This window comes from Poecilia latipinna, unplaced genomic scaffold (genome assembly GCF_001443285.1).
Source record: "Poecilia latipinna isolate Pla-1442-1.1 unplaced genomic scaffold, P_latipinna-1.0 Scaffold429, whole genome shotgun sequence".
In the NCBI taxonomy this organism is placed as follows: Eukaryota; Metazoa; Chordata; class Actinopteri; order Cyprinodontiformes; family Poeciliidae; genus Poecilia; species Poecilia latipinna.
In genome coordinates this window covers 216755-242030 of record NW_015113045.1, presented here as the reverse complement: position 1 = coordinate 242030, position 25276 = coordinate 216755, and the positions used below count along the sequence as shown (strand labels likewise).

Sequence of the window (25276 nt, the reverse complement as noted above, 5' to 3'; positions counted from 1 at the left end):
CTGGAGATTATGAGTTACTGCAAAGTTTTATCATAAACTTCAGAGCCCTTCGCCATATCGCAATATGCAAGTAAAATGAGTAATAGACTAATTTAATTTCACAACATTCTAGGCAATATTTGCTACAGTATTTTACTTTAGTTTTCCAATTAAAATTTATTTATTTAGATTTTTTATTTTTTTTTGTAAAGCAAGCATTATCCATAAGTACTTTAGTCAAGGGCTTATTAGCCTCGTCTTTTATAGAAATGAAAAACAAATATGGAGAAAATCATTAAAAATTAGCCATTACTGAAGAGTTAAACATATGTAGTCTTTACTCAAAAATAAATTCAGCAAGATAAAATACATAGAATAAAAAAAGCATTGCTTCTTTCACTATTTCATTGAACTATTTTAACCTCTTATTGTGGATTTATATCGCTTTATTATTTAAAATTATGCACAAATTATTTTGCTTGTGTGGTGTTTTCATGGTCTTGTTTCATGCTCTTTGAAGCCATCACAGAAAATATTTTGTTTTCCAACTTGGTCCTGGAAAGATACAACCTTCCAACTTTTCATGCAGTGAGTCATATATCCCTGGTTAAAATAAACTATCTCTGGCACTGATTGGCTTTAGAAACCAATATCTGGACACACAAAAAGACAGATTGCTTGCTTACAAAAACTACATTTTATTTCAAATGGAGTCGAAGCAAAACTCTGTGAAAAGGTCAATCACTCTGTCACAGCAAAACAGGCTGACATGAGAGCAATATATTATCTTTCTGAGGAAACGACGACCACAACAGAGGAACAATGGAGGAAGCTGCACAGTAACAATACCAAACAGCCTCAGAAAAAGAAAAAAAAAAGGACTGCATCCATGGCATGACTCCTTAGCGCTGTGTGTTTGGTTAGGTAGTGAGTTCTGAAGCCAACATGTGCAGCTGCTGCTTCCATCTCTGCACAGGTTTCCACATCATCCATTGATGGGCACAGCATGCCATGGATGGCGCTTCAAGTTAATCCAAAGATATGCAGTTTAGCCCTCCGTTCAGTCCACAGAGGCGCCTCCAAGTAAAACAGAAAAAAGAACAACACAGGTTTCATTATGTGTCCGAGCAGAAATGTACAAAGGCACTTCGGACACAGGCATGGTTGGGTGGGGGGGGGGGGTCCCTGTGAATTCAGCTGCTCTGTCGACTGGCTCCTCATAATTCAAGCTTAATAAGACAAGACAGTATTCTTCATAATTCACAACCCTTTCCATCCATGAAACAAGAGTTCTTATCGGGGATAAAAACTTAACAGTCCGCAAGAAATCATTAAATCGTGGCCCAAGATACCAAACAAGACAAACAATTCCATCTAACGCTTAGGTGCCAGTATATTAGATATTATTTATATAGGGTAAAATAGACATACACAAATTTCTGACAAAAATATTGAAAAATTGTACAATTTTCTTTCCAATGTTCAACACTTAGAATAGAAAATGTTATATCTGTGGCTATAACTTGTAAAATGAAAGTGTTAATGGCTAATGATACTTCACAGCATCTTAGACAGCATCTATAGTTTGGCATTTAATATTTCAAGAAAATGTTTTTATACAATAAAACAACCAATAAATTAGCTTTCTTTCAACGAGTTTACATATAGATACATAAATTCAGCAATATTAGCATAAAATGTGTTAATTTTGAGGGAATTTTGGTGATTACATAATAAAACTCAAACCCAATGGGACAATACAGTGTATCACCAACAAAACAGATTATCACCATTGTTATGGTGATAGCTATAACAATGTCTATCACTTTTCTCCCTAAGAGATAAAATGTGCAATTCTAAGCAACAGAAAGTCAAAATTCTACATGAGGTAAATGGCAACAGGATTCAGCAAAGTTCGGGGACTCAAAAGTTGCATGCACAAACCACTATGTAGAGAGAAAACGACACGGGACAAATTTAAATGTAGAAACGTGAGGAATGATAGTTCTGCATAGCACAATCCCTTAAAGAAAGCACTGTTCTGGTCAAAAGTTTACATAGACACATCATAGAATTCATGTCGTTGATGATACATTTGAACCCTTCTTTAAGAAGGGTGAGAAGATGTTGGAACACACTACTTCAATTAGTTTTAAAGACAAGATAAAGTTCTTTCTAATTCATACAGGCTCAAATATGCAAAAACACCCTCATTGTTTTTTGGCTTAGTGTTGCTTCACAACTTGCCCCTGAACCACCAAGTATTGCTAGCAAGCAACAAGATTCTGGTCCAATATTCTTGCACTCTCCTTGGCAAAATTTGTAGGGTTCAGTAATTGTCACTTGTTTCCCAACACAGATCTGGCTTTTTAAAAACAGACTAGAAATATTTTACGAGTTGAGGTCAGGGTGGCAATTCAGTGGTCGCAATAAATGTACAACTTGTGAACCCAATCCTTGTTACAAAAAAATCACTGAAATTGTATATCGTTTAATTATTCAACCCTGGGGGGGGAAAAAAAAAAAAAAAAAAAAAAGAACGGTTTAAATGAAGCTTTGAAACTTCAAATAATACGACATTCATGCAGACAAAGAATGTATGTAAACTTCTGACCGGAGCTTTATGAGACAACCCAATGTGCGCCCAGTAAGCACGAAAAACATTAACACGTCTTCGGAAACAGGTCAGTGCATAAATGTACATTTAAAAAAATAAAATAAAATATTAAGAAACCCGCCTAAAGCTAACCTGCAAAACTATGAAGCTGATGTTGCATAAGAACACACAGGTGAACTGGTGCAGTCAGAGAAAGCAGGGGAGTCTGGAAGTCCTTCAACTGGATAACTCCCTGAATTATCTCCTGTATCATCCCTCTGATTCAACTTTAACACACACTGACCAAATTTAAAGTGAGTTGCTACCAAACCTCTTAGACACCACTTTTGAAATGTTTTATTTTTGTTTGGTTTTGCTTAGAACGAAGTTGATCTACTCTGCTATTGTTCTAAATGTATGAGGACAAATATATAGAACCTGCTCCATGTCTGATGCTGATGTTATTAAACTGGGGCCTTCTTTGCAAACTGTCCCTTTAAGACACATGTGGTCTGAAAATGTGGTGTGTGCCCTCATTAACCCCACAAAATACAGCATTTATAGGTCAGTGTAGAAGAGAAGAGCATTACTATGGCTGCTTTTTTTGAAATATGTTCCGATACTGACAAGATAAAACCCTCCAAGCATCCACATAAGAGTTGACTCTCAAAAGGTAGATGTTACAGAGGTTGGCCTGCCATGGTGCGCTCCAACGGATTGGATCCTGAGGCTTTACAGAGAGGGACCAGGCTGTCTTCCTCATGTCCTTTTTTTTAGTATTCAAACAGTAGCAACCTAACGGTTCATTGTGTTTCTTTTTCTTTTTTGCATTTTCATACCTAAATCTTTTTCAAACTGGGTTGGAGGAATAAAAAGTTGGAAATTCAACTTTTTGTCTCAACTTGTTAAAACTTTTATCTAGTGAGAAACTGCTGCAAGGCTCAAGAGGAACATCCTGCATCTGAGGAGGGAAAGTGTCCCATACGGACACTACTCCTGATCTTGGGAGAGCGGTCGTCAAGAAACTATAAAGCTTATGATGAAAGGGGTTAACTAATAATTTAAAGTCTTTACATAAAAAAAAAAAAAAAATCATTAATGCTGCTTTTTGGAGTTAGCATTCCTGTCACAAAGGAACGGATCACTCAAATGTTTCCCCACAGCAGCTGTTATACGGGTTTTATAAAGACCAGTGCATCTCTTCGAAGTCTACGGCTTCTCCCAAGCTTGTGTCGGTCTCCAGCAGGCTCATGATCACCGCCATGGCCGCTTCGTCGGTGCTGAAACTGTTCAGGCTGGGTCCAACAACACTGTCCAAATCCAGCTGGGAATTCTCCCCTGAAGGAAAGGGAAAAAAAAAATATGAACACGTTTGGGCCGAGTCACCTTGCACTACTCTCCTCTTTCTGACCTTAAGCCTAAGTTTTTAAGGGGATCCCAATTGTTTCTGAGAACTCCTTGGCTAACTAAGAGATTATGAATCTTAGGAAGGGAAACTTGTCAGAGGCTCACTCACTCAGAAACAGCACGATAAGTCCAATATTTCATAAGATATTATGTCTCAAGTACCAAGCAAGCACATTTTGTCTGCCAATGAAGTTTTGGAGAGCAAAGATAAACTTCTACTGCCATCTATGCTTCTACTTTATGTATGCTTAAGCTCACAGAGAAGAGTGGGACCATTGTGATTGTGGAAAAGGCAAACGAGTTTGGAAAATGTTGGTTAATTGAAATCAACATAGTTATCACAATATTCAGCAATAGTTTTATTACATGCTTTTAATAGGCTTATTAAGAGGTTCAGATAGAGTACCCATCAGTGAGTCTCCCCCTGGGAATGAAACCCCTGGAGGTTCACCCTCTGAGCTCGACTTTCCTGGGATCTCCATGTCAGAAGTTTCTCCGTTTGGCACCTGGAGAGAAAAAGACAAGCAGATTAGAGGCAGTATGCAGGACGTTTAAAAAGAAGCAGAAGAAGAATGGACAAAGATCAATTCTTTTGGGGGTGATTTTAAAACTGAATGAATATTTTAAACAATAATGACAACATTTTAGTATTTTAAACCAAAAAGAGTTGTAAGAAATGGACCAATTGCACTTAAAACACCAACTCGAAAGTCATTTGTTTTCCTCCTGTATTGGGAAACATCTTTGTTATGTAAACGATTCATAGAAAGATTTGTAAAGCCCATCTCTACATATGAAACAATTTAAAAGCTGTTTTCTGGATAAGACAGGATTTACTGAACAGACACTTACACTGTTGGTGATCTGATTGAGTGTTTGGGGAGATTTATCCTGTGCCAGACTGAATGGACTGACGTTCCCACTAGAAGGTGATGAATTCAGCCTGAGCAGAACAACACAGACAATCAATAATGTATCAAACAGCATAGCAGGAAAAACAGAGCTGCTTAAGGAGATGGATGAAAAGAAAGAAAACACTAGTAGATTTAGGTTATAATCAAGCTATGAGGGAAAATTAGGACATCCCATTAAATATTCAGTTCTTTTATAAGAAAAAGTTTTACATAACACATTTCTAGTCCTTTTTTGAAATTCCCTCGTTTTAAGTCTGATGTTTATTTGAGAGAGCAAATGTTTCCTGCTTCGAGTTTCTTCCTGATTGTGGAGAGTTACTTCCACTGCAGTAAGAGCCTGCTGCAGGCGCCAACGGGACATTTTAGGATTTTTGGAGCCTTCTTGTGGCATCCTAGAGTCTGCTTTCACGTTACAGTCATTTGCATGGCCAAAGCTGAGCATGTTGGTAACGGTTTCTAAGGTTCTCCATTTGTAGATTAGTTTCCATAAAATCCATAATGAATTTTTGAGACCACTTTTCCAGAGGCCTCAGATCAAATCAATATGGAATATTGTCCATATCTGATTGGATTTTTTTTTTTAAACAGTGGAAATATATGACTCATTTTAAATTAAATATTTTAAAATATTCAGTTATATATCAACCCGATTTGAAAATTTACATAAGATATCCTTACGTCTGAACATGTTTTATAGCATAAGGTGTCTAATTTTTCCTCATGACCCTTAAAAGTTAAACACTTGTTTTGATGCCGTACTTGTTGAAATCCAGCAGCTCATTAGCAATCTGCGTCCCAATGCTTCCGGCGTATATCATAGTTCCAGATGCAGAGGAGATGCCTGGTATAACTGGAAGGGACTTCTTGCAGTCTGTAAGAATATAAGTAAGATTAGGATTCAAAAATGAGTATTTTTTTTAATATGCAAACGCCTTTTCAGGCCAGGTTTATTTTAATAATTCTGTTTAAAGCAACAACATTTAATTTGTCAGACAAACAAATGTTTCTAACACATTATGTGTACAGACCAAGCAGTTAGTAAATGGCCCTTTTGTTAAATTGTCAATTTGTGCCTCCAGTCACATTGTAGAAAAATCCCAAAAATACGAAAAAGTGAAGGGTTAAATCAACACATTATGTGGAAACTCAAATGTCAACTTAAATGTAAGAAGAAACAAAGTCTAAAATAATCTCTTTATTTTGCTTTTTTCCTTTTGGCTTTTAGTTACGATAAAAACCAAATCCATACTTTGTCACAACAACTGCAGTATATAGAAAAATGTGCGTGGTTTTCAGCACATCCAGCTGCAGCTACACTCCTTGAAAGACTTTGTTCTGCAGGAGCCTTTTTCTAGAAATTAACTCGAGTATTATGACAAAACTCTCAAGCACAACATATAATGCAGTTGGACCGTTAATTAATTAATAAGCAACCCTGTTTAGATTTCCACTTAAAAACTAACTAATTGAGCCCATCGTTCAGTGCGCACCAGTTTCTGAAACAACACGCTCAAAGTGACCTACAAACGTTTCTAGGCCAGACTTAGTTTACTGACTTCAACGGAAAAACACACGTCATTCACACAAAACAGCAACATGCTCAGCTGCAAGGAAAATCACAGAAGGTGCTGCATGCAAGTATGGAAGCTGCACACACATGCAAATCAGTGATTGTTATGCTCTGACCTTCTGAAGCCTTGGAATTGCCCGACTGTTCAGACTTGTGTCCAGACCGCGCTGTTCGACTGTTGTCGTACCTTATCAGAGGAGGGGAGAGAACAGGAAGCAGACGGTTTTCTGAGCAGCCGTGTGCAGATATGGTCAGATAAAGCACCAAATGCTGCAGGCATATACTTACGATATTACTGTGTTGGTTGACACTATGTATTCGACTTCTTTGTTCCAAGGGTTGACAAAACTAAACCACTGACTTTGCAGAGTGACAAAAGAACCGTATTTTGTTTTGAATTTATAGCAGTTTGTCTCTATTTTCTCTCGACTTCGCAGGACTGTAAAGAGGTGACAAGAAGGGGAAAAAAAAAAGCAAATTAAACAATATAGTGTGCAAAATTACCAGTTTGGAACAACAAGAAATTTTGCAGCTCGATATGCATCGCAGCGATGTTGAAGCTGGCGCATTTTATGCAGCAGAGACTTTAAAATTACTTTAAGAAGAAAACTATGCGAGACACGTAGGTTACCTTTTCGATGTCGATCGGCTAAATGTAGTAAGTCATCTTGATGGAAGTACTCGTAGCACGATGTTCCAAGCAATTCTTGGGGAAGATAACCCAAAATGGTTGTTGCTCTGTTGGAGGAAAAAAGTTCAGAGACATTGGAAAGCTGCAGAGGGAGCGTGTGTTCATAGAAATGAAAACAAATACACAACTTTTCAGTTTTTTTCTTTTTTTTTTTGTCCAAACCTTTAAGTGTAATTTATAATGTTTTAAGACACAAATCCTCCATTCATGTTTCAAGTTACACATTTTTCAACCATTTTATAAACACCATGATGTTAAACAGTGCAAGTTCGTTTCGATTATTTATGAAAATTAAGTAATAAAATGTTCTTAAATGTTTCAGTAGCTTGGAATCACACAGTTCCTAATTAACTGTATAAAGCATCTCATTTAAAGAATGGTTAAAATATCTGGAATGATTTTCAAAATGTAGCCAGCTGTGGTCTTTCTTTAGACTAGCTACATCATCCTCTAGGCCACCTTACCCTCCTGTAACAGGAAATTAAATTTACCTTTGATCAACAAAGGTGAATTTTCCATCCATGGCGTAGCGTGTAACAAACTCAGTGGGTTTAACTCGGACTTCTCCGTTAACTTGCGGAGCCGAGTGTGAATGGACGCGTCCCACCGCCACCAGGCAGCTAAAGTAGGAGCTGTCCTGCTTGTCCCCCTCTCCGTCCCCCTCTGCACCCATCTGACTGGTTGGCCAACTGCGCATGTAGCCGGTGCAGTGGACTGTGCAGTATTTCTGTGACTCTTAAAAAAATAAAATAAAAAGTTGCATTAAATGTCATAAACAATATGCACAAAATAAAATCCACCTCTGGGGGTCATTTGTGGAAACTGCCAAGCAATTTGGGGTCACCTTTCTTTTTAGAGATGTTTGCCTGCGTTTCCTTTTCTTCGATTTTCACAGGTATTTTGTTGTACTTCATGCGACAAAAGAAGGAGCGCCGAGCGCCTGAGCACAACCGTGACGCACCGATGGGAAGGTCAGCCTGAACCTGCAGACCAGCTGCAGATACCCAGAGTGTTAAACGCACTGCAGTAAAATTAAGTCTTTTGACCTCACACACACAGACAAAAATAAAACGCTTTACTTTTAGCATCTATTAGCCGCTCACGAGGGTGCAATTCAGAAGCAGACAGTTGCTCCTTCACTTTTCCCATGTCCTTGGGGTGTATATAGTCAAACAGGCTCTGTCCAATCAGCTCGGTCTAAAGTAAAAAACACAGAACACCACATACTTAAACAAGGCTTCCATGTGGATGAAACAACCAACAAAAATACCTAATTTAAACAGAGCTAACAACTAGTTTCGAAGGGTATTTTTACTGAGGACTTCTGTCCCAGGAGCACACCAGACAGGGTGTAAAGATGGAAATGAGTCAGATTCTAATCTTAAAGACACACTATTAATTTTAAAGTAGCCATAATTCTTGAACTTTTAACATTTTGTCATATTACAATCACAAAGTCTAGTATTTTTGAATGGGATTTTATGGTAACACAAAAGTAGAGCACAATCGCAAACCGAGTAAAAGGAAGGTCGTACAAGTCTGAAAACTGAGACTGGCATCTTTATTTAAATAAATTTAAAAACCAACAAATATGGACAATTTAGTAAACAAAATCTACCTGTGTGCAATTTAAATTCATCTCCATAGGAATCAAAATACACAACCACAAAGACCGAGGGACACAGACACTCTCTGAAGATGTGGAAGAACCAAAGTGAAACTTTACAATCTCAATGCAAAAATACTACATGTGGTAGAAAACCTGCATAGAAAATCCTGAAATATGAGTAGTGTAACATGGAAGAGGCAGCATAAATATTAGGGTTGCTTTCTTCTGCATGGAATGAAAGGCTGGTCGGAGTTAAAGACCTGAAATATGGGGCAAAACATGCAACAGAGGCTGCGGCTGTTCGACTTGCAGCTGTAACCGCATACCAGGGTGTTGCATTTACCTGTTACCTGATTTTTATTTCCCTCTTCGCAATTATGCACCACTTTGTGTTGGTCGACCACATAAAACCCATTCACGTTTGTGGTTGTAACAGGATAAAATAGGGAAAAGTTCAGTGGGTAGGAAAACACAAGATACAGCAAGTTAGCAAAAATTATGGTAGATTAAGATCTTAATATGGCCAAACTCCAAACAGAAATGTCCATTTTTAAAAGCAGTACAAACATAACTATTAAGCACATATGTAGTGAATGAATGTTTTAGTTTTAACTAGCAGTTCTACAGCAGGGAGCATGCTCTCTTTTAAAGTCACCAGCACCTCATAGATTCCCATCTATCCACTATGCAGACATCATAACAAAAACCCATCTAGCGTGTCTGGTGTTTTTACATAAAGTCACAAAAACAGCAGATTATGCGACAAATGTAAAAGTGTTACCCGACTATAATTTAATATCTTTGTGACGGACTCTGAGACAAAAACTATTTTCCCGCGATCACAGCCCACTACAAACAGGAACCCATCTGCAGCCTGTACAACAGAGACAAGGAAAGAGCGACAGTCAGGACCTGCTCAAGACAAAAAAGCACAAAGCCATCAGGCTTAAGTAAAATGCTACACATTGTAAATGTAACTAACATAGTTCAAAAAATAAAGAAAAGCTAATCTAGTCTACTTTATTGCTTTGTAATTGATGGAAAATTCTAATATCCTTGAAATTTTGATCATAAGGTAACACATGCAAACATGTTTTACTGTCTCATGTTTACCTTGAGGACAAGGTGTTTAAGCTCTTCATCAGGAAGAAATGACGGTTTGTAGCTCGCTTCAGAGAAGGAGCTCGCTGATCCTGAAGTTACAGACAGTTTTACTATGTAGAAGGCTTAAGATTTTAGCATAAAACAAAAGAAGTTAACAAGACGTACGTTGTCTCTGTCAGTTAAATGTAATTTCAAAATAATTTAAACTTAACTGAGAAAAGTAGGGCTTTGATTACCACAGGTTATGGATGTACTTTGTACCTTTGAGGGATTTGAGGTGCTGCACTGCCATTCTGAGCACCGTGAGTTTGTCCAGTTTACGGGACATGGGGTTACATGTGGGGATCATGGCTGAAAGCTTGTCAATGAGATTGTTCATTTTGTCTCGTCTCCTCTTCTCAATTTGGCTGTGTGGTTCCCTGCAGAGACATTTAAAAAAAATGTGCTCAGAGCGTGCTCTGAAAAGCAGCACGCTCTGGATTATTGAACTATAACAGACATTTGTTTAATCAGAGGTTTATTATAAGGTTTTTCTACCTGAAACATTTCATTTTGACATGTTGGTCCTCTCCGTCCGACCTGTGGAGAGAAAAATCACCAAATTCACATGGAAAGATTACATTTATTCTAGGGAAAATTTGCACAAAAACATTTGTTTCCCTTTAAAAATGAGCAAAGCACCTGTTTTGGTCATCTTCCATATCTGCATCGTCAATCATAGCCAATTTTGAATCCCTGACAGGAGAATAAAAACGTTAATTTACAAGTTTGTTTTTTTTTTCGGTGTATTTTAATCAGATCAAATGTATGAGGAGTACTAACTGGTTGTCTGTGCTTCCTTTGCGCTTCCTTGGCATGTCCATACTCGAGGACATACCAGATGTTATGGATGGGGTCATCAAGCTGGGCAGAGAATTGCTCTGTTCTTCCTCAACCAGCACGTCATCTGGAACACAGACATCGAATGCTCTGAAACAAATCCTAAAAGCTAAGATCATCATTTGTCTGCAGCGAGACATGGGCAGTTTATGGTTATTGAGGTACAGCAAAGTTTGATAAAAAAAAAAGTTCCCCCAAAAGTTTATGGTCCTTTTATTCAAAAAGCAGAGAAGGCAGCTGAGTTTTCTCAGGCTGTGAGGAACATAAACTAACTCCCTAAATAGTTGCTGCACACTGCCGGTCAGCTCCTCACACCCTGGTCACAATTTGTTCCAACTGCTGTCAGACGGCCACTGCACTTTTCCTATAAGGAAGACCAGAAGCCTCCTATTCAGTGAGGTAAATGCTCAAACATTACTGCTAACATTTCTATTGGGAGCTTTAACAAATTTCTTCAAGCAAAACCAGGTGGTGACTTCAGTTTTTATTATTCCAACAAGAAATTACAAAACCAGGCTGTTCAAAAGTGGAACCAACCATCACTGATATTGGGATTTTATGGAGTTTTACACCAGGAAAGTTTTTCCTACATCTACATTGCTGTTAAAAAAAATAAATCTATTTTTATTATAATTAAACATTTTGGATTAAAAAAAAAAAAGATTTCAGGCAAATATAACCAGACTAATTACAATGAGCTGTTTTAAAACAGTGATCAAAATTTGTAGGAGAATAAGCTTTCCAAACCAATCTGGCCCTTTATGAAAATGTACATTTCCATAAACCTCACATCCTGTGCCAACCTTGGCAGCAACGACTGCCATCAAGTGATTGCAATAGCAAAACATTTATCTTTTACGTTGCTGCAGAGAAATTTTGTCCTAATTTTCTTTGCAGAATTATTTTAGCTCAGGGACATTGGAAGGTTATTTACAGGAGAGTAGTATAGTGGCAGGATATTTTCCTTCAGATGTTTCTTATAGAAAGCATTTTTATTCCTCGTTCCCACAGTCTGGCACGTGTCGGTGTGGTTTGGTACGCTATTTAATGGTCTGGTGTGTTCAGGATAAGGTTTCCACCTAATGTGGCATTTATATTAATGCAGCAACAAACATGTTGCACTAAGGTCTCAGGTTTGTCGCAAGAAGTGACGTTTTTTTGTCCCCAATCAATGCACTGTGTTGTATGAGGCCAGTGGCTGCATTGTGATTGTACCGTACTTTTATCCAAAGGCCTACAGCTGAGAGAAGCCCAGGAATGGGGCGGTATGGGTTGTTCAAAAGCGACCATGGTGTAATGAAGCATTTAAATCCCAAACTGCTGACAGTGGCTCTCAGAAATGAGCTCAATTCGTCATATTTCCACATCTGTTCTGGTGTGCCACAAGCTGTAAGGCTTCTGAAAAAATATGTGGGAGAAAACCTCAGGAGAATGACTGGAAACAGACTGGTTTTTATTGATTACACCTATTTTTAACTGTGAGCCACAAACCCTGTGACCCAAATAGCCTTTAACAGATCAGCAGTGACCCAACTTCTAATCCTCCTCACTCTGCCAACTTCTGCCAGATTATAAGTTTACAATGAAGGCGAGAAGCTAAATGAAGATCAGACTGCACACACATTCTTCCAATAAATCCTACAACCTTTCTCTGAGGCTCAAGTGTTTACTTATAAGCTCATTCGATAAATGTCTGACTTGAGTACTGGCTGCACCTATACGACCCCACAGCACGACGAAATGCTGCTTGATGAAAGTCTGATTTCATCATCTCATTTAAAGCAGCAGACTCTACATTTAAATCTTCAAAGTGTTAAGATGCTCGTACATTAATATTTCAAAAACAAAAATGCAAATAAATGGAAAAAAAAAACATTGACTGCAAATTATCACTGAATTTAAATAACTGCAGAAAAGAAGTTCTTAGATGCAGAACTAAAATGGCATTCTGCAGTCTTTTCTCCCCATAGAACTAGAGTTTTATCCATCCCTCTTCTCAGCATCTATTATTCAGCTTAAGGCTCCACAACTCAGAAATATTTTATTTTGATTGCCTCAAATAGACTGATTGTGCCAAAGGTGGCGTGCCCGAAGGACAATCCCAAGGTTTGAAAGGCTCCATGAAACAAATGCAAAGCACCCTATTCACTTGAGGACACACCTTTTTACTCATTTTGAGCAAACAGACAAGGCCAAACCTCTAACTGCTCGCTCAAGCCTTTTCATTCAGATCAATTCACACATACCAGGACATGTGAATGCATGGCAGCTCCTCAGTGAGCTTTCTTGGGTTAAGCTAACGCTAATGTATTTGTGTCACTGTGATTTTATTCATCTGTGCGAAGCAAACCAACATTTTGCTTACTCCGGTCTTCCTGTCATGCTTGCTTTCAACAATATCTGTGACTTTTAGCATTATGGGATCTGTGTTAAGGTGGGCCTCTTCTGCAAAAAGACTATCCAACAGGATAAATGTCATATTGGCATGTTAAACATGTAGACATGAAACTTGGAATATATTTGTGATAGATTACTCGATTTATATATATATATTTATATATGATACATTGTGCAGCCATGCACATGTCATTTCACCACTTTGCATGTCTTATACTTCTACAGTATTTTTTTGTTCAGTTTTTACATGACATTTTATAAATTTTGTTTTATAAGAGACATATTTGTACCTCTGGAGGTTTGACTGCGGTTATGGACATCCTTAGCAATAATGTTTATTGCTGGAAAAAAAAAAGATCCCAATGGTTTGCTAAGTACTTTTAGTCACTTGTATTAATATTGCTATAAATACAAAATATCATAAGCTATAAAGTTTACATCATCTGCCTCTAAAATACAAAATAAATTATTCTACTTGAGAGATAAAAATAGATTTGGTAGTTTTATGACAGTCAATGAACATAACTTATAGAAAAATTGGTCTTACCTAAATCCTCCTGTCCTTCCAAAAAAAAAAAAACAAAAAAAAACACACACACAAAAAACCTCCTCTTGTTTACATACAGTGGTATGACAAAGCATTGTGTGGGTTTGAAAAAATGGGTCAACTGACCCAAAGACAACAATCTGATCTTTAAATATCATGAGAGCAGTTTTTATTTTTTTGATCGTTTAGCGATGGGTAAACAATGGCTTCTTTCAAGTATTTTTTTGGTTTACTGTTTTATTGCTTTACAGTAAAAAGCTTCTATTTTAGAGATGCACAAACTGTTTTTTTTTCTAGCTGAGACTGATTTCTGTTTTTCTTTGAGGTCTCCTCTGCCAGTTCTGATGGACAACAAACGAGTGTAAATGTAAAACAGGAATATTGAGGAAAATGTGTTGCAGGTTCCTTTAGTAACTCCTTTCTGTTGAAATGTGTCACTAACCTTTACTTGGTTTTCACTCAACTAAAACAAAAGTGCATCAAGGAAATGCTTGATGACATTTTGGGAATTTTTTGGTTCTGATGCAGCAAAAGCAGAGATGTCCAACTCCAATCGTAAAATGTCCATGTTTTGCTACTTTAGGTGTTTCCACTCCAGCACAGCCGTCTCAAATGTCTGAATTATTAAAATTGAAATAAGCAGTTAATATCCTAACTTGCAGCAAAAAAAAAAAAAAGCAAAAAACTCTGCAGATGTTTTTATTTAGTTTAAATCCAGGTCAGCTGGTCCTGATGGCTCAAACTAATGACTGGTGCAAGAGCAACCTTGACCAAAGACGAAAACAAGTCCATTCTCAAAAATGTAATTGCGGTTTTTTGTAAGCACTGCTTTTTAAAATTTTAATTATGCCTTACTTTTATGTCAAACAGTTACTCTCTAGACAGTTTTACACAGATCATTCTATGAATTATTTTACACCAGTTGCCTACAAGTTCATAAAATAGCTTTTTGGATAAACATGTACAAAGTTTGTCAGTGAGTGAGCTTTAGTCTCACACACAATGTAGTCATGAGTTTCAGCCTCCAGGACCAGAAAAAAAAATAACAGCCCCACATCTTCAGAAATAAGATTTTTTGTTGTTGTTCTCTTTTTATGTAAAAAATATAAAACAAGTTTTTTTAATGTAAAAAAAAAGTAAAGCATTTTTATACATACATATATATATATATATATATATATATATATATATATGCTCAGTTTTACAATAGATTGAAATTAATTTAAATATCATGAAATGTTAAAGTTTACTATATTTGAAAAACCAACACACCAGCACGTTTGCCGGCATAACACCGGCTCCTGCCTGTCTCGCTGTGCCATTTCAAGGTGTGCTGAGGGAAAACATAGAGCTGATTATTATTCCAGGCTTTACTGGCTATTCACACGCTTTTATTTTGGTTTTGGACAATAAGTTACAAGTTTGAAGTAAACACAAGACTCATTAACATCTTGAACATATCACTCAACCACTGCTGGTAGGAGAGCGTTAGGAAAGAAAAAACAATACATCTTAAAGATATTAATGAACATGTCAGGACTTAATATAATAAATACTGTATAATATGTTGAATTTATTATTTTTTCAGCTTATTTGAAGAAATCTCAAGCTGATAAACCATTAGACGTGCATTTAGGCGTTTTTAATTCTACATGAACAAATCATTTTTATCTTTCATTGCATCTATTTATTTATACAGAGTAAAATAACAATCCTTAAACATCATTATAAATGTTAAAGAATTATATTTTTTGCTACAGAAAATCTTCCAGTTAGCATATTCTCAACACTATAATACTACCAATCCCTAGTAGTGATAATTGTAACAACAGTGATAATAATCACATTAATAATGGGACTACACGGCGGTTCGGTTGGTAGCACAAAAGCCTTGCAGCAAGAAGGTTCTGGGTTCAAATCCCAGCCTGGGGTCTAATTGCATGGAGTTTGCATGTTCTCTCTGTGTAACCCTGGCTTCTCTCTGGGTACTCCAGCTCCCTCCAACAGTCCAAAAACATGACTCTTAGGTTAACTGCTTCATGTAAATTGCCCTCAAGCAATTTAGATGGAGCAGTTGCAGAGTCGCTTGTCCTTGTGACCCTGCAAGGACAAGCAGGTGCAGACAATAGATGGATAACAATAGTTATTGCAAACTAAACATGCACCAGTTTGTTCTAAATTTTATTTGAGGTTTCTAATAATGTACCGTTTGTGTTTGTTGAATTTCAGTTTTAGTTAGTAAAAACTTTAGCATCGAGGACTAAGGCCTCAATACGTGGATCGTGCTTTGCCCCTGCGCCACCACAGCACCCCATGGGTTGATATTTCTAACTAATTGTTTTGGCAAGTACTACATTATCACTGATGTAAATATTGCTTGCTTAGACTGTATCAGATTGACCTTTGAATTTAAAGGTTGTAAAGCTTTCTATAATCTCAATGGCATTTAAGCACAGAGCAACACAACTGACTGATGTATCCATCTTATGTCTTCATTTTTTTTCTTTCATTCGTTTACTTAGTTTGATCACTTCTGGTAAATGTCTCCATTGCTTTTTTTTTTTAAATGTATTTTTAATTTCTGTAAAGTGCGCTGTGTTCCAGTTGACTAAATTAAAAGCACTACACTTGCTAACATTACATAACTTACTGGTCATTACAGTTACAATGACTTCATCCTAAGTGCTTATTGCAAGGAAATTATATAATTTTGCTATTCTTCTCTTCATTTAGTAACTTGTAAATAGCTGATATAAGCTGGGTAATTAGTCTAACTGGGAAAGAGGCCCTGCTATTTGTAGCTTTCCAACTACAGTTAGCAGGTAGTTTAGTTGTAACACCATCACTGTGTCATGTGAAACATTTTACGCAGCCAAATTTCTCTCTCTCGTAAGCATTGGAAAATTACACTACATTATATTAGACTTTGTATTCAGCCAGTTAATCGGCAGTGTGCAGCACCAACAGGGAGCCATTCATCTCGTCCTCCAGTGTCTACTTAAAACAACTTTATATTGTAGAAATGATGTGGTGAGAAATTGTAGCAGTTTTAAAACCACAACTTCTTAAAACTGCGGTACACCTTGATATTAATAACCAGCCCGAGCCTGTTACACAGTAATAAATAAAAAGGAAATTTAAAACCTTACATTTGAAACTGCCGTGCAACGGTTTGTCTGGACGCTCACATACATTTTAGTTAATATGTTACCTAAAATAAACATGTTGCTTTTTAGACATTTTTTAAGCCTAATAAAAAAAATCTGCTCATTTATTTTCAGTCATCTGTGTTTGTATTTTTTCTTCCTCAGTCTGAACTGACCCTAAAGCCGGTTCCAACAGTCCAGTACATCTAGTCCTGAACAGAACTGATTTATGTGACACTAAAGGAGGACTGGCTTCTACAGACAGAGAGGCTCACTGTGGCAACCTTAAAGCTTAACACAAATAACCGATTCGGCTCCTCCTCTTGTAGATAGAAGCTGTTGTAAATATAAAACGCGTAACTACACTTTGTATTAATTAAAACTGATCATTCTTGAAAACGAAGTGCTAAATAAAGCTACTGTAACGTAATGTAACACGCTGTTCTCAAGAATACCACCTTAAATAAACGCATCCTTCGCTAGAGAGCGATAAACAGGCCCCGCTGCCGCTGCTAAGCTAGCTTTTGTTGTGGTTTACATGTACAGGTTATCATTAGGAGCGAATAATTATATTTAACAGACAATAGGTTTTTAATATTTGACCCGTTTAGGCTGCGAAACGGTGGTGGTGTGGCAAACAAGGTCGTACAGCTGTTACATAAATGGCGTAGCGTTAGAGGGCGAGCTTGCTCTACTGATCTACTGACCTAGTTTCGGAATAGCGCAAACTCCTCAGTTGAGCGGAGCAACAACCTGACAATAAACAGCCCTGAACCTCAGCTTGTCAGCCTAAACCTCGATGGAAGAGACCCCCTACTGCCAGCATATATGCAAGCATTACCGACGGTGACAGCAATAGTGTTGTGTTTCATTTACCTGCCGGTTCGCTTCCCGCTCTGTCACCGCCGCCAGCCGCTGCGTTCTGTGCCGACATGGCTGAAGCCGGAGCCGGTGCGCTGGGGCCCAGGACTCCAATACATGGATGAGCCAGTCGACAACCCCCCTTTGTGTAGGACAGGGTTGTGTGGGTTCCGCTAAATGTTGTAAAGCCGTTTTAATAAACTCGCAACAGGTAGAACTAAAAAGGGAATAAATAAGGATGAAGGGTTGGAAACGTGACCACAATTACCGGCGTGCTGTGCAATGAGAGAAGTGAGAGGGAAACGCGGAAGCAAGAGGACAGTCTCCGCCTACCGGTTCACCGCTGCTGATCCGGTTCCCTTCATGACAGTCCAGACCTACCCCTTCTGGACTCTGATAACAGCACGTTAATTAATTAATTAGTTATGCTTGTATGTCTCTGTAAGTTGGAATAACATTCCAATTTGAATATCATTGAAATAAATAAATATGGGTGTGTAAACCTATTGCAGCGTTTGTTTATTATGTTAATATTGATAGTTATGGTGTACGTTTATTAAAAACGCTAGAATGTTGAAAAAAACATTAAAAACATATTTAGACAAAAAAAATTATCATATACAGTACATACTTGTTTGGGGCCAACCAATAATTTGCTTCCAAACCCAATTGCAGTAAAAGCACAAGGCATTTATTCAGCTGTAGCTTCAGGTTGCTGTCTTGTTGCTTCAGTATTTCATAGTATTCTTTCCTCAAGTACTATCTATCCTCAAGATCGATCGATCTATCTATCTATCTACTGCAGATTTCTTTGACAACTCAATGGTGTGACGCAAACGATGTGGGCGGGTAGAGAACTGACTGCGTCATCATTTTACTAGAATATGCAAATATTTTCTTTTATGACATAATACAGGTTCAACCCTGGACCATGACGTCTGTTTTTACTTGTATTCTACCTGTGGTAAGACACAGTCCAGTTTTCCAGATTTTGGAGAGCGAACAGAGCTGTTAGATATTTGAAATTATTTTGCAAAGTAAAACTAGAAGAATCATTCATCTTTTGAACAACTTTTCTTGTCTGCCAGGATTTACCCAGACATTGTAATGTCAAGAAATTTTAACATGTCTCTGTGTGCTGCAGAGAAAGAGGAAGAATCATCCAGACTGTACGTGTCGGAGCATGAAGTGTTCGAGCCATTTACCTTGGAACAGAGATCTTGTGATCATGAGAAAGAGTCTTTGACAGGAAAAGCCCAAAGTGACCATTTCAGAAACCAGTACCTTCAACCACTGGTTGAACTTTCGAAGGTGAACTCCAAGTATAAGAGCAGTATCAACACTAAAGAAAGCTCTTTTGAATTTCAAAATCTACTTACAAGTATCAATTCTAGTGGTCTTCAGACAGAATTGTTTAGAGAGACATTGGCAAAGGAACATTGGAAAAATCTATACTTTCAATCCCAAACTTGGTTGTTGAAAGTGTATTCATTGTGGAAAAGTTTAAGGAAGGAGCTTCAGGAAAACATAGATTACCTTGCAGTGGACAGCGCTTTTGATAACGACAGCAACATTGGTATAAAGAGAGAGATTAACGTTCTATCTTTGATTTTGGATGAACTTCACGTTCAAGCGGAGTTTTTGCAACAACAAGAAAACCAGGCACAAAATCAACTGAATCCAAGAGATGTTTTGTCTGTTGAGCTAGAGCAAGATGGAGACAATCATTACATGTTGTCAGAGGGTGAATCTGATGATAATTATACGGCCAAACTACAGAAACCTTCTGTCTCTTTTGAAATCAATTCTTCAGGGTCTAAGCAAAAGGAGATCTATGCTGGAAAGGCTCAAACAAGCAAGGACACAGACTATGGAGCTGCGGATAGTGAATCTGGGTCGAGTTCTCTTTCTGTGAAAGAAAGGTTTGATGAAACTTTGGAGTCTGAAGATTCAGACTATGACCGTAGGCAGATAATATCTTGGGAGAAAATCCACAACAGGCAGCAAACCTTGGACTCACAAAGATTTTTTGTACCAGAAGAAGAAGAAAAAAATCAGGCATTTCTCCTGTTGGAAAGACATTGTGATCACAGGTCGGGGTTAATAAAAGAAACAGCCAAAAAGGATTATTACAAAAGGCAATACATTAAATCACAAGGTGAGCTTTATAAGATGTTTTCAAAGTTGGAGAAATTCAATATCTGTTTTGAAAAAAACATAACTGAGTTTGAAAATGTGAGTTTAGCTTGCCTTAACCTTCAGAAGGAGATATGTAAAGTGAAGTCAGAAAAGGAGCTTTATATGAACAAATTCATTCAGTTCCATGATGAACTCTTGAGAGTGCATTCGATGTGGCAGAACTTAAAGATAGCCCTTGAAAACAAGATGTTAGAGTTTGAAAGCACAAGTCCATCTTGCAGTGCCAACAGATATTTAAGTAGCAATATTGACAGACTAAGTTCAGCCTTAGATGAGCTTCTGATTCAACTGGAAGCATCTAGGCAGAACATCGACCAGTCACAATATTCAGCAATGGCAAACAAAAAGGCAAAAGGAACATTTTCTGCTGAGTTTGAACAAAGTGAACACATGAATCGCAAATTTGTGGATTCTGAAGATAACCAATATGACGACTCTGAGGAACAGGACCTTAGTATCTCTTTCAGAAGGAGTGCTTCAGATTCAGGAGTAGACAGGTTTTCAGTACAGGAGGATGTCGGTCAGAATTTTGAAGAAAACATGACTAAAAGTTCAAGTTCATCTGGAGAAGACAGCTTTGAAAAGGCAGATGAAAACATCAAATTTGTACGTAAATCTGAAGAGAAACTTCATAAGTTAGTGGTCCCAAAAGACAGGTTTTTTGAAGAGACTGACTACGAGAAGCGGAGGCTCTATTTGATTTGGGAGGACGAATATGAAGTCTCTGACACTACAGAAAGTGAGCCAGAACACATTTCTGCTTTGGAAGTTGAACTTGGTTACACTCAACGAAGCCAGGGATCTGAAATGCTGTGTGTTCCAGATGAAGTTCTCATCAATCCACTTTTGGAGAAGCAGAAAGTTTATCATCTTGAGGCAGAATTATCAAATGAAAGGAAGGAAAAGGACCATTACAAGAAACTATACAATGAATCACAAGATGTGGCCATGCAGTTGCGAGCAGCGTTGGATAGATGCAATCTGCAGTATAAAGACAAGTCAGCAGTACCTGAAAGTTCAAGTTCATCTAGAAATGATGATGATGATGATTATGAGGATGATGATGATGATGATGATGATGATGATGAAAATGCAGAAGATAGCATAAAAGGTGTGTGGAAATCTGTAGATAAACTTAACTTTCAAGTTCAAACGATCAAACAGTTAGTTCAAAAATTTAAGAGCTTACCAGATTCAAAAGAAGTTCTTAGCATGAATTACAGTTCTTTAGAGACTGGCCTTAGAGACACATTTGATGCTTCACAACCTGCACAAGTGGAGACAGCTCCTGAAAGAGACCAAGAACTGATGACCAAGTTAATTTTTCTTCAACAGAGAATTTGTGATCTTGAGGCAGAGTTATCTAAAGAAAAGGAGCAAAGAAATCATTACAACAAACTATACAATGAGTTGGAAGCTGAGCTCCTGAAATTGCACACAACACTGGATAAAATGAATTACAAAGAAGATAAGACAGCTGTATCTGACACTGCAAGTTCATTTGGAACTTATGGCAGTGATTTTGAGGATAAAAATGTCAAACCTGCACGGAAATCTGAATGTGCTGACAACACTGAGAAATTAGCAAAACCAAACGAAACAAATATGGACACATTTCCTTTAGAGTCTGATCAGACTGTGTACAGCTCTACATTTTTGGATGCTAATCGAGGGGAACTTGATTTGCCTAACTTACAGCACCCTAGTGACACCATGGAAGTCACGGTTCCTGAATCCGTGCCACAGGACATGACTTTTGCAACACAGAAAGAACTTGAGGATACTAACTCTGAGGACTTGACTGTGTCTGAGGACCATGGCCATCATGTGTGTGCAACAAAAGCAGAATTAACTCTTCTACTTTCCCTTCAACAAAGAAATGATAGTCTTGAGGAGGAGTTGCTTAATGAAAAGGATGAAAAGGACTATTTCAAAAAACTATATGATGAAGCACTTTCTGAGCTGTTGGAGTTGCGTGCAATGCGGGACAACTTCCTTATGAAATCTGAAGAGACGGCAAAAACAGCCAATACATGCATGATTGTAGAAGAGCCCAAAGAAACAATTTCATATGAAACAATTTCTTCCAAGACTGAGCACAAAGAGAACACATCTTACATGTTTATAGATCCTGACAACAAGGAGCTGGTTGTGCCTACTTTACAGGATTCTAGTGTTTTAGTGGAACCTGCACAACTGGAGACCTCTTCTTCTACAACTGAGGGATCTAGAGACACACGTTATATAAGCTTGGATACTCATTCTCAGCACTCTGGCACATCTTTGGACATCACATCTCTTGAATGTGATCCACAACAGACATCCACTTCGGGCGGTGGCCTTCTGAAAGGAATGCAAGATGCAGAACGAAGCAAAGAATCTCAAATTTTGTGTCAACTAGAAGCAGAAAAAAACAAGGTATTTTCTCTCCATCAGAGAGTTTCCGCTCTTGAGACAGAGTTATCTGAAGAAAAGGACCAAAAGTACCACTACAGCAATCTATCGAATGAATTCCGTGATGAGCTCCTGAAACTGCGTGCAATACTAGAGAACAATAATCAGACATCTAAATACAAGACAGCTGTACCTTATACTTCAAGTTCATCTGAAAGTGATGGCAATGATTATGAAGATGAAAATATCAAAGAAGCGCGGAGATTTGCAGATGAACTTGAAAGTGAGGTTCAAAGCCTTTCAGATCTCAGTGAAAAAATTAAGAAATTAGCAGAACCATGTGAAGCAAATCCGAAGGGCACATTTTCTTTAGAGACGGACCAAAATGTGCGGATCTCCACAGTATTGGATGCTGAGTATGAGAACCAGGATGTGTGTACAACAGAAGCAGAAATAACTGAGTTACTTTCCATTATACAACAAAATGATGATCTTGAGGAGGAGTTGCTTAAGGAGAAGGATGAAAAGGACTACTACAAAAAACTATATGACAAAGAACATCATGAGCTGTTGGAGTTGCGTGCAATGTGGGACAACTTCCTTTTGAAATCTGAAGACATGGCAAAAACAGCCGATACGTGCATGACTTTAGAAGAGCCCAAAGAAACAATTTCAATTGAAACAATTTCTTCCGTCGTTGAGCACAAAGAGAACACATCTTACACATTTTTAGTCACTGAAAATGATGATGTGTATTCTAGTGTTGCAGTGGAAACTCATGGTCCACAGCATGTACAACTGGAGATCTCTGCTGCTACGACTGAGGAGCCTAGAGGCACACGTTACATAAGCTTGTATCCTAATTTTCAGAACTCTGGGACATCTTTGGACATCACAGCTCCTGAATGTGATCAAGAACAGACATCCACTTTGGGCGGTGGCCCTCTGAAAGGAACACAAGATACAGAACAAAGCAAAGAATCTCAAAGTTTGTGTCGACCACCAGCTGAAGTAAGCACGGCATTTTCCCTTCACCAGATAATTTCCGAACTTAATACAGAGGTATCTAGAGAAAGGGAACAAAAGGACCACTACCACAGACTATACAATGAATCGCAAGAAGAACTCCTGAAATTGCGTGCAATACTAGACAAGACAGCTGTGCCTGACACTTCAAGTTCATCTGGAAATTATGACAGTGATTATGCAGATGAAAATATCATGGCTGCGCGGAGATTTGCAGATGAACTTGAATGTGAGGTTCAAAGCCTTTCAGAACTCACTGAAAAAATTAATAAATTAGCAGAACCATGTGAAGCAAATCTGAAGGGCACATTTTCTTTAGAGACATACCAGAGTGCACACAACGCTACATTTTTGGATGCTAAACAAGATGATCATGATGTACTTAATCTACAGCACCCTGATGACTCTGTGGAGACAACGGTTCCAGAGTCGGTGCCAGAGGCCACCTCTTTTGCAACACCAAAGAAATTTGAGGATACTAAATCTGAGGAGTTTACTATGTACGAGGAAGAGAAATCTATAATATCTTGGGATGTTGAAGCTCCAGAATCTGACCAAGAACAGATTTCTACTTCAGAGGTTGATGTCATCCAGCAAAGACAAGAGGAAAGAATGTTTCAACATTCAACATCAGATGTACTTCAGCTTCAAATTGATTTGTCTGAACAATCTGACACAACACCAAATCAAGTAATTACAACAGAAGTAATTTCTAGTGCTACACTGGTAATAAGCACTCAAGACTTTGCAGATTCTGACTTGAGTACAGCAAGTAAAAATCAAACTAAGCCTCTGGAAAAGGAAGTCTCATTTGAAATGACAACTCTAGAATGTGAGCAGGTTGAAGTGTTTATTCCTGTCAGGGAGCAACACGAGCAAAATCAAGACACAAGTTTTACAACAGACAGATATGCTGCTGTGGAAACAATAATTCTAGAAGAAGAGACAATTCTCATTGAGGCTGAGAATCATGATATAATAGAGTCTTTGACCTCATCTGCACAACCTGAGAACTGGGCTGAAACTGATGAGTTAACAGAGAGTTTATCGTTGGAAATCTCATTCTCAGAAACTGAGGACAACCTGTTTAACCGATTTGAGCTACACCATCGCACCTCTTCTCACTCTGATTGTTCGATTTCAGTGTGTGAGAGCGCACGTTCTTCAGACGAATTAGGACAAGATGATGAAGTTCAGGTGAACATGCAGGTCAGGCGGTGGAACACACCAGTACATCTTGGAGGTCACCAAGATGGAGGGACCGACCCTGATGAGGGTGCAGTGTCTTCTGCTGTTAGGCCTCGCCTTCCAAATGTTTGGAGATCTTCAGCCTGTTTCCTAAAAAATATTTTACTGACACTTGTCTTCTCCTTTTTGGGTGCATATATATTCTATGAATATATACATGCGAGTCCCTACTTTGATGTGAGCTACGATGTCTTCTCAATACTGGAACCCTTCTGCACCTTTGAAAATGTATTACCAGTTCCTTTCTAATTTAGCCTACAAGAAAGCCAATACATTTTATTTGGATAAACGTACAAAAGACCCCAGAGAAACTGATTTTAGACAATTACTATTCCCAAAAAAGAGACCTTCCAATGACAAAGGAGCAGGAAGCTTGGAGGACCTGCCAGGAGGACCTGCATGTCTGCCAGAGGAAAAAACTTGGAGGACCGGGGGTCAGCCTTGCAGCCTAAGGGACATACTAGGTGGTTTTGGAGGTCACCCAGCTGGAGAAACCCCCCAGAAGGATCTGGAGGTCATCTGGAAGGCCAGATCCAGGGTCCTGGGTTGTAAAGGTTTTTCTCCATTAGACTTCCAGGTCCTCCTGGTGGTTTTTCTCCATTAGGTAAAGTTAATTTGTCATGTCAAATGTGTATATCTGTCACAAAAGTGAGACAGATATACCCTTAAGTGCTTCATCAAAAGGGCTAATGTTCTGTACTGACTTGAA

The 25276-nt window shown here is 38.1% G+C and overlaps 1 protein-coding gene across 2 annotated transcripts; it reads right to left on the bottom strand.

The window, feature by feature from the left end:
- Nucleotides 1–3396: 3396 nt before the first annotated feature.
- On the bottom strand, nucleotides 3397–18085 carry bmal2 (basic helix-loop-helix ARNT like 2). Of its 2 annotated transcripts, XM_015038105.1 has the most exons (17): nucleotides 17716–18085; nucleotides 10693–10816; nucleotides 10552–10605; nucleotides 10408–10449; nucleotides 10132–10289; nucleotides 9880–9959; nucleotides 9548–9640; nucleotides 8237–8354; nucleotides 8002–8151; nucleotides 7649–7892; nucleotides 7098–7204; nucleotides 6755–6905; nucleotides 6583–6653; nucleotides 5656–5767; nucleotides 4835–4925; nucleotides 4389–4488; nucleotides 3397–3913 (listed from the first exon to the last, which is right to left on the bottom strand). In XM_015038105.1, exons 1-17 carry the CDS (start codon nucleotides 17771–17773, stop codon nucleotides 3756–3758), a joined length of 1911 nt encoding a protein of 636 aa, XP_014893591.1. In that variant the 5' UTR covers nucleotides 17774–18085; the 3' UTR covers nucleotides 3397–3755. The 2 variants fall into 2 exon arrangements, with proteins under 2 accessions (XP_014893591.1, XP_014893592.1); XM_015038106.1 differs by lacking the exon at nucleotides 9548–9640 and having other exon boundaries at nucleotides 17716–18084.
- Between the last annotated feature and the right edge of the window lie 7191 nt (nucleotides 18086–25276).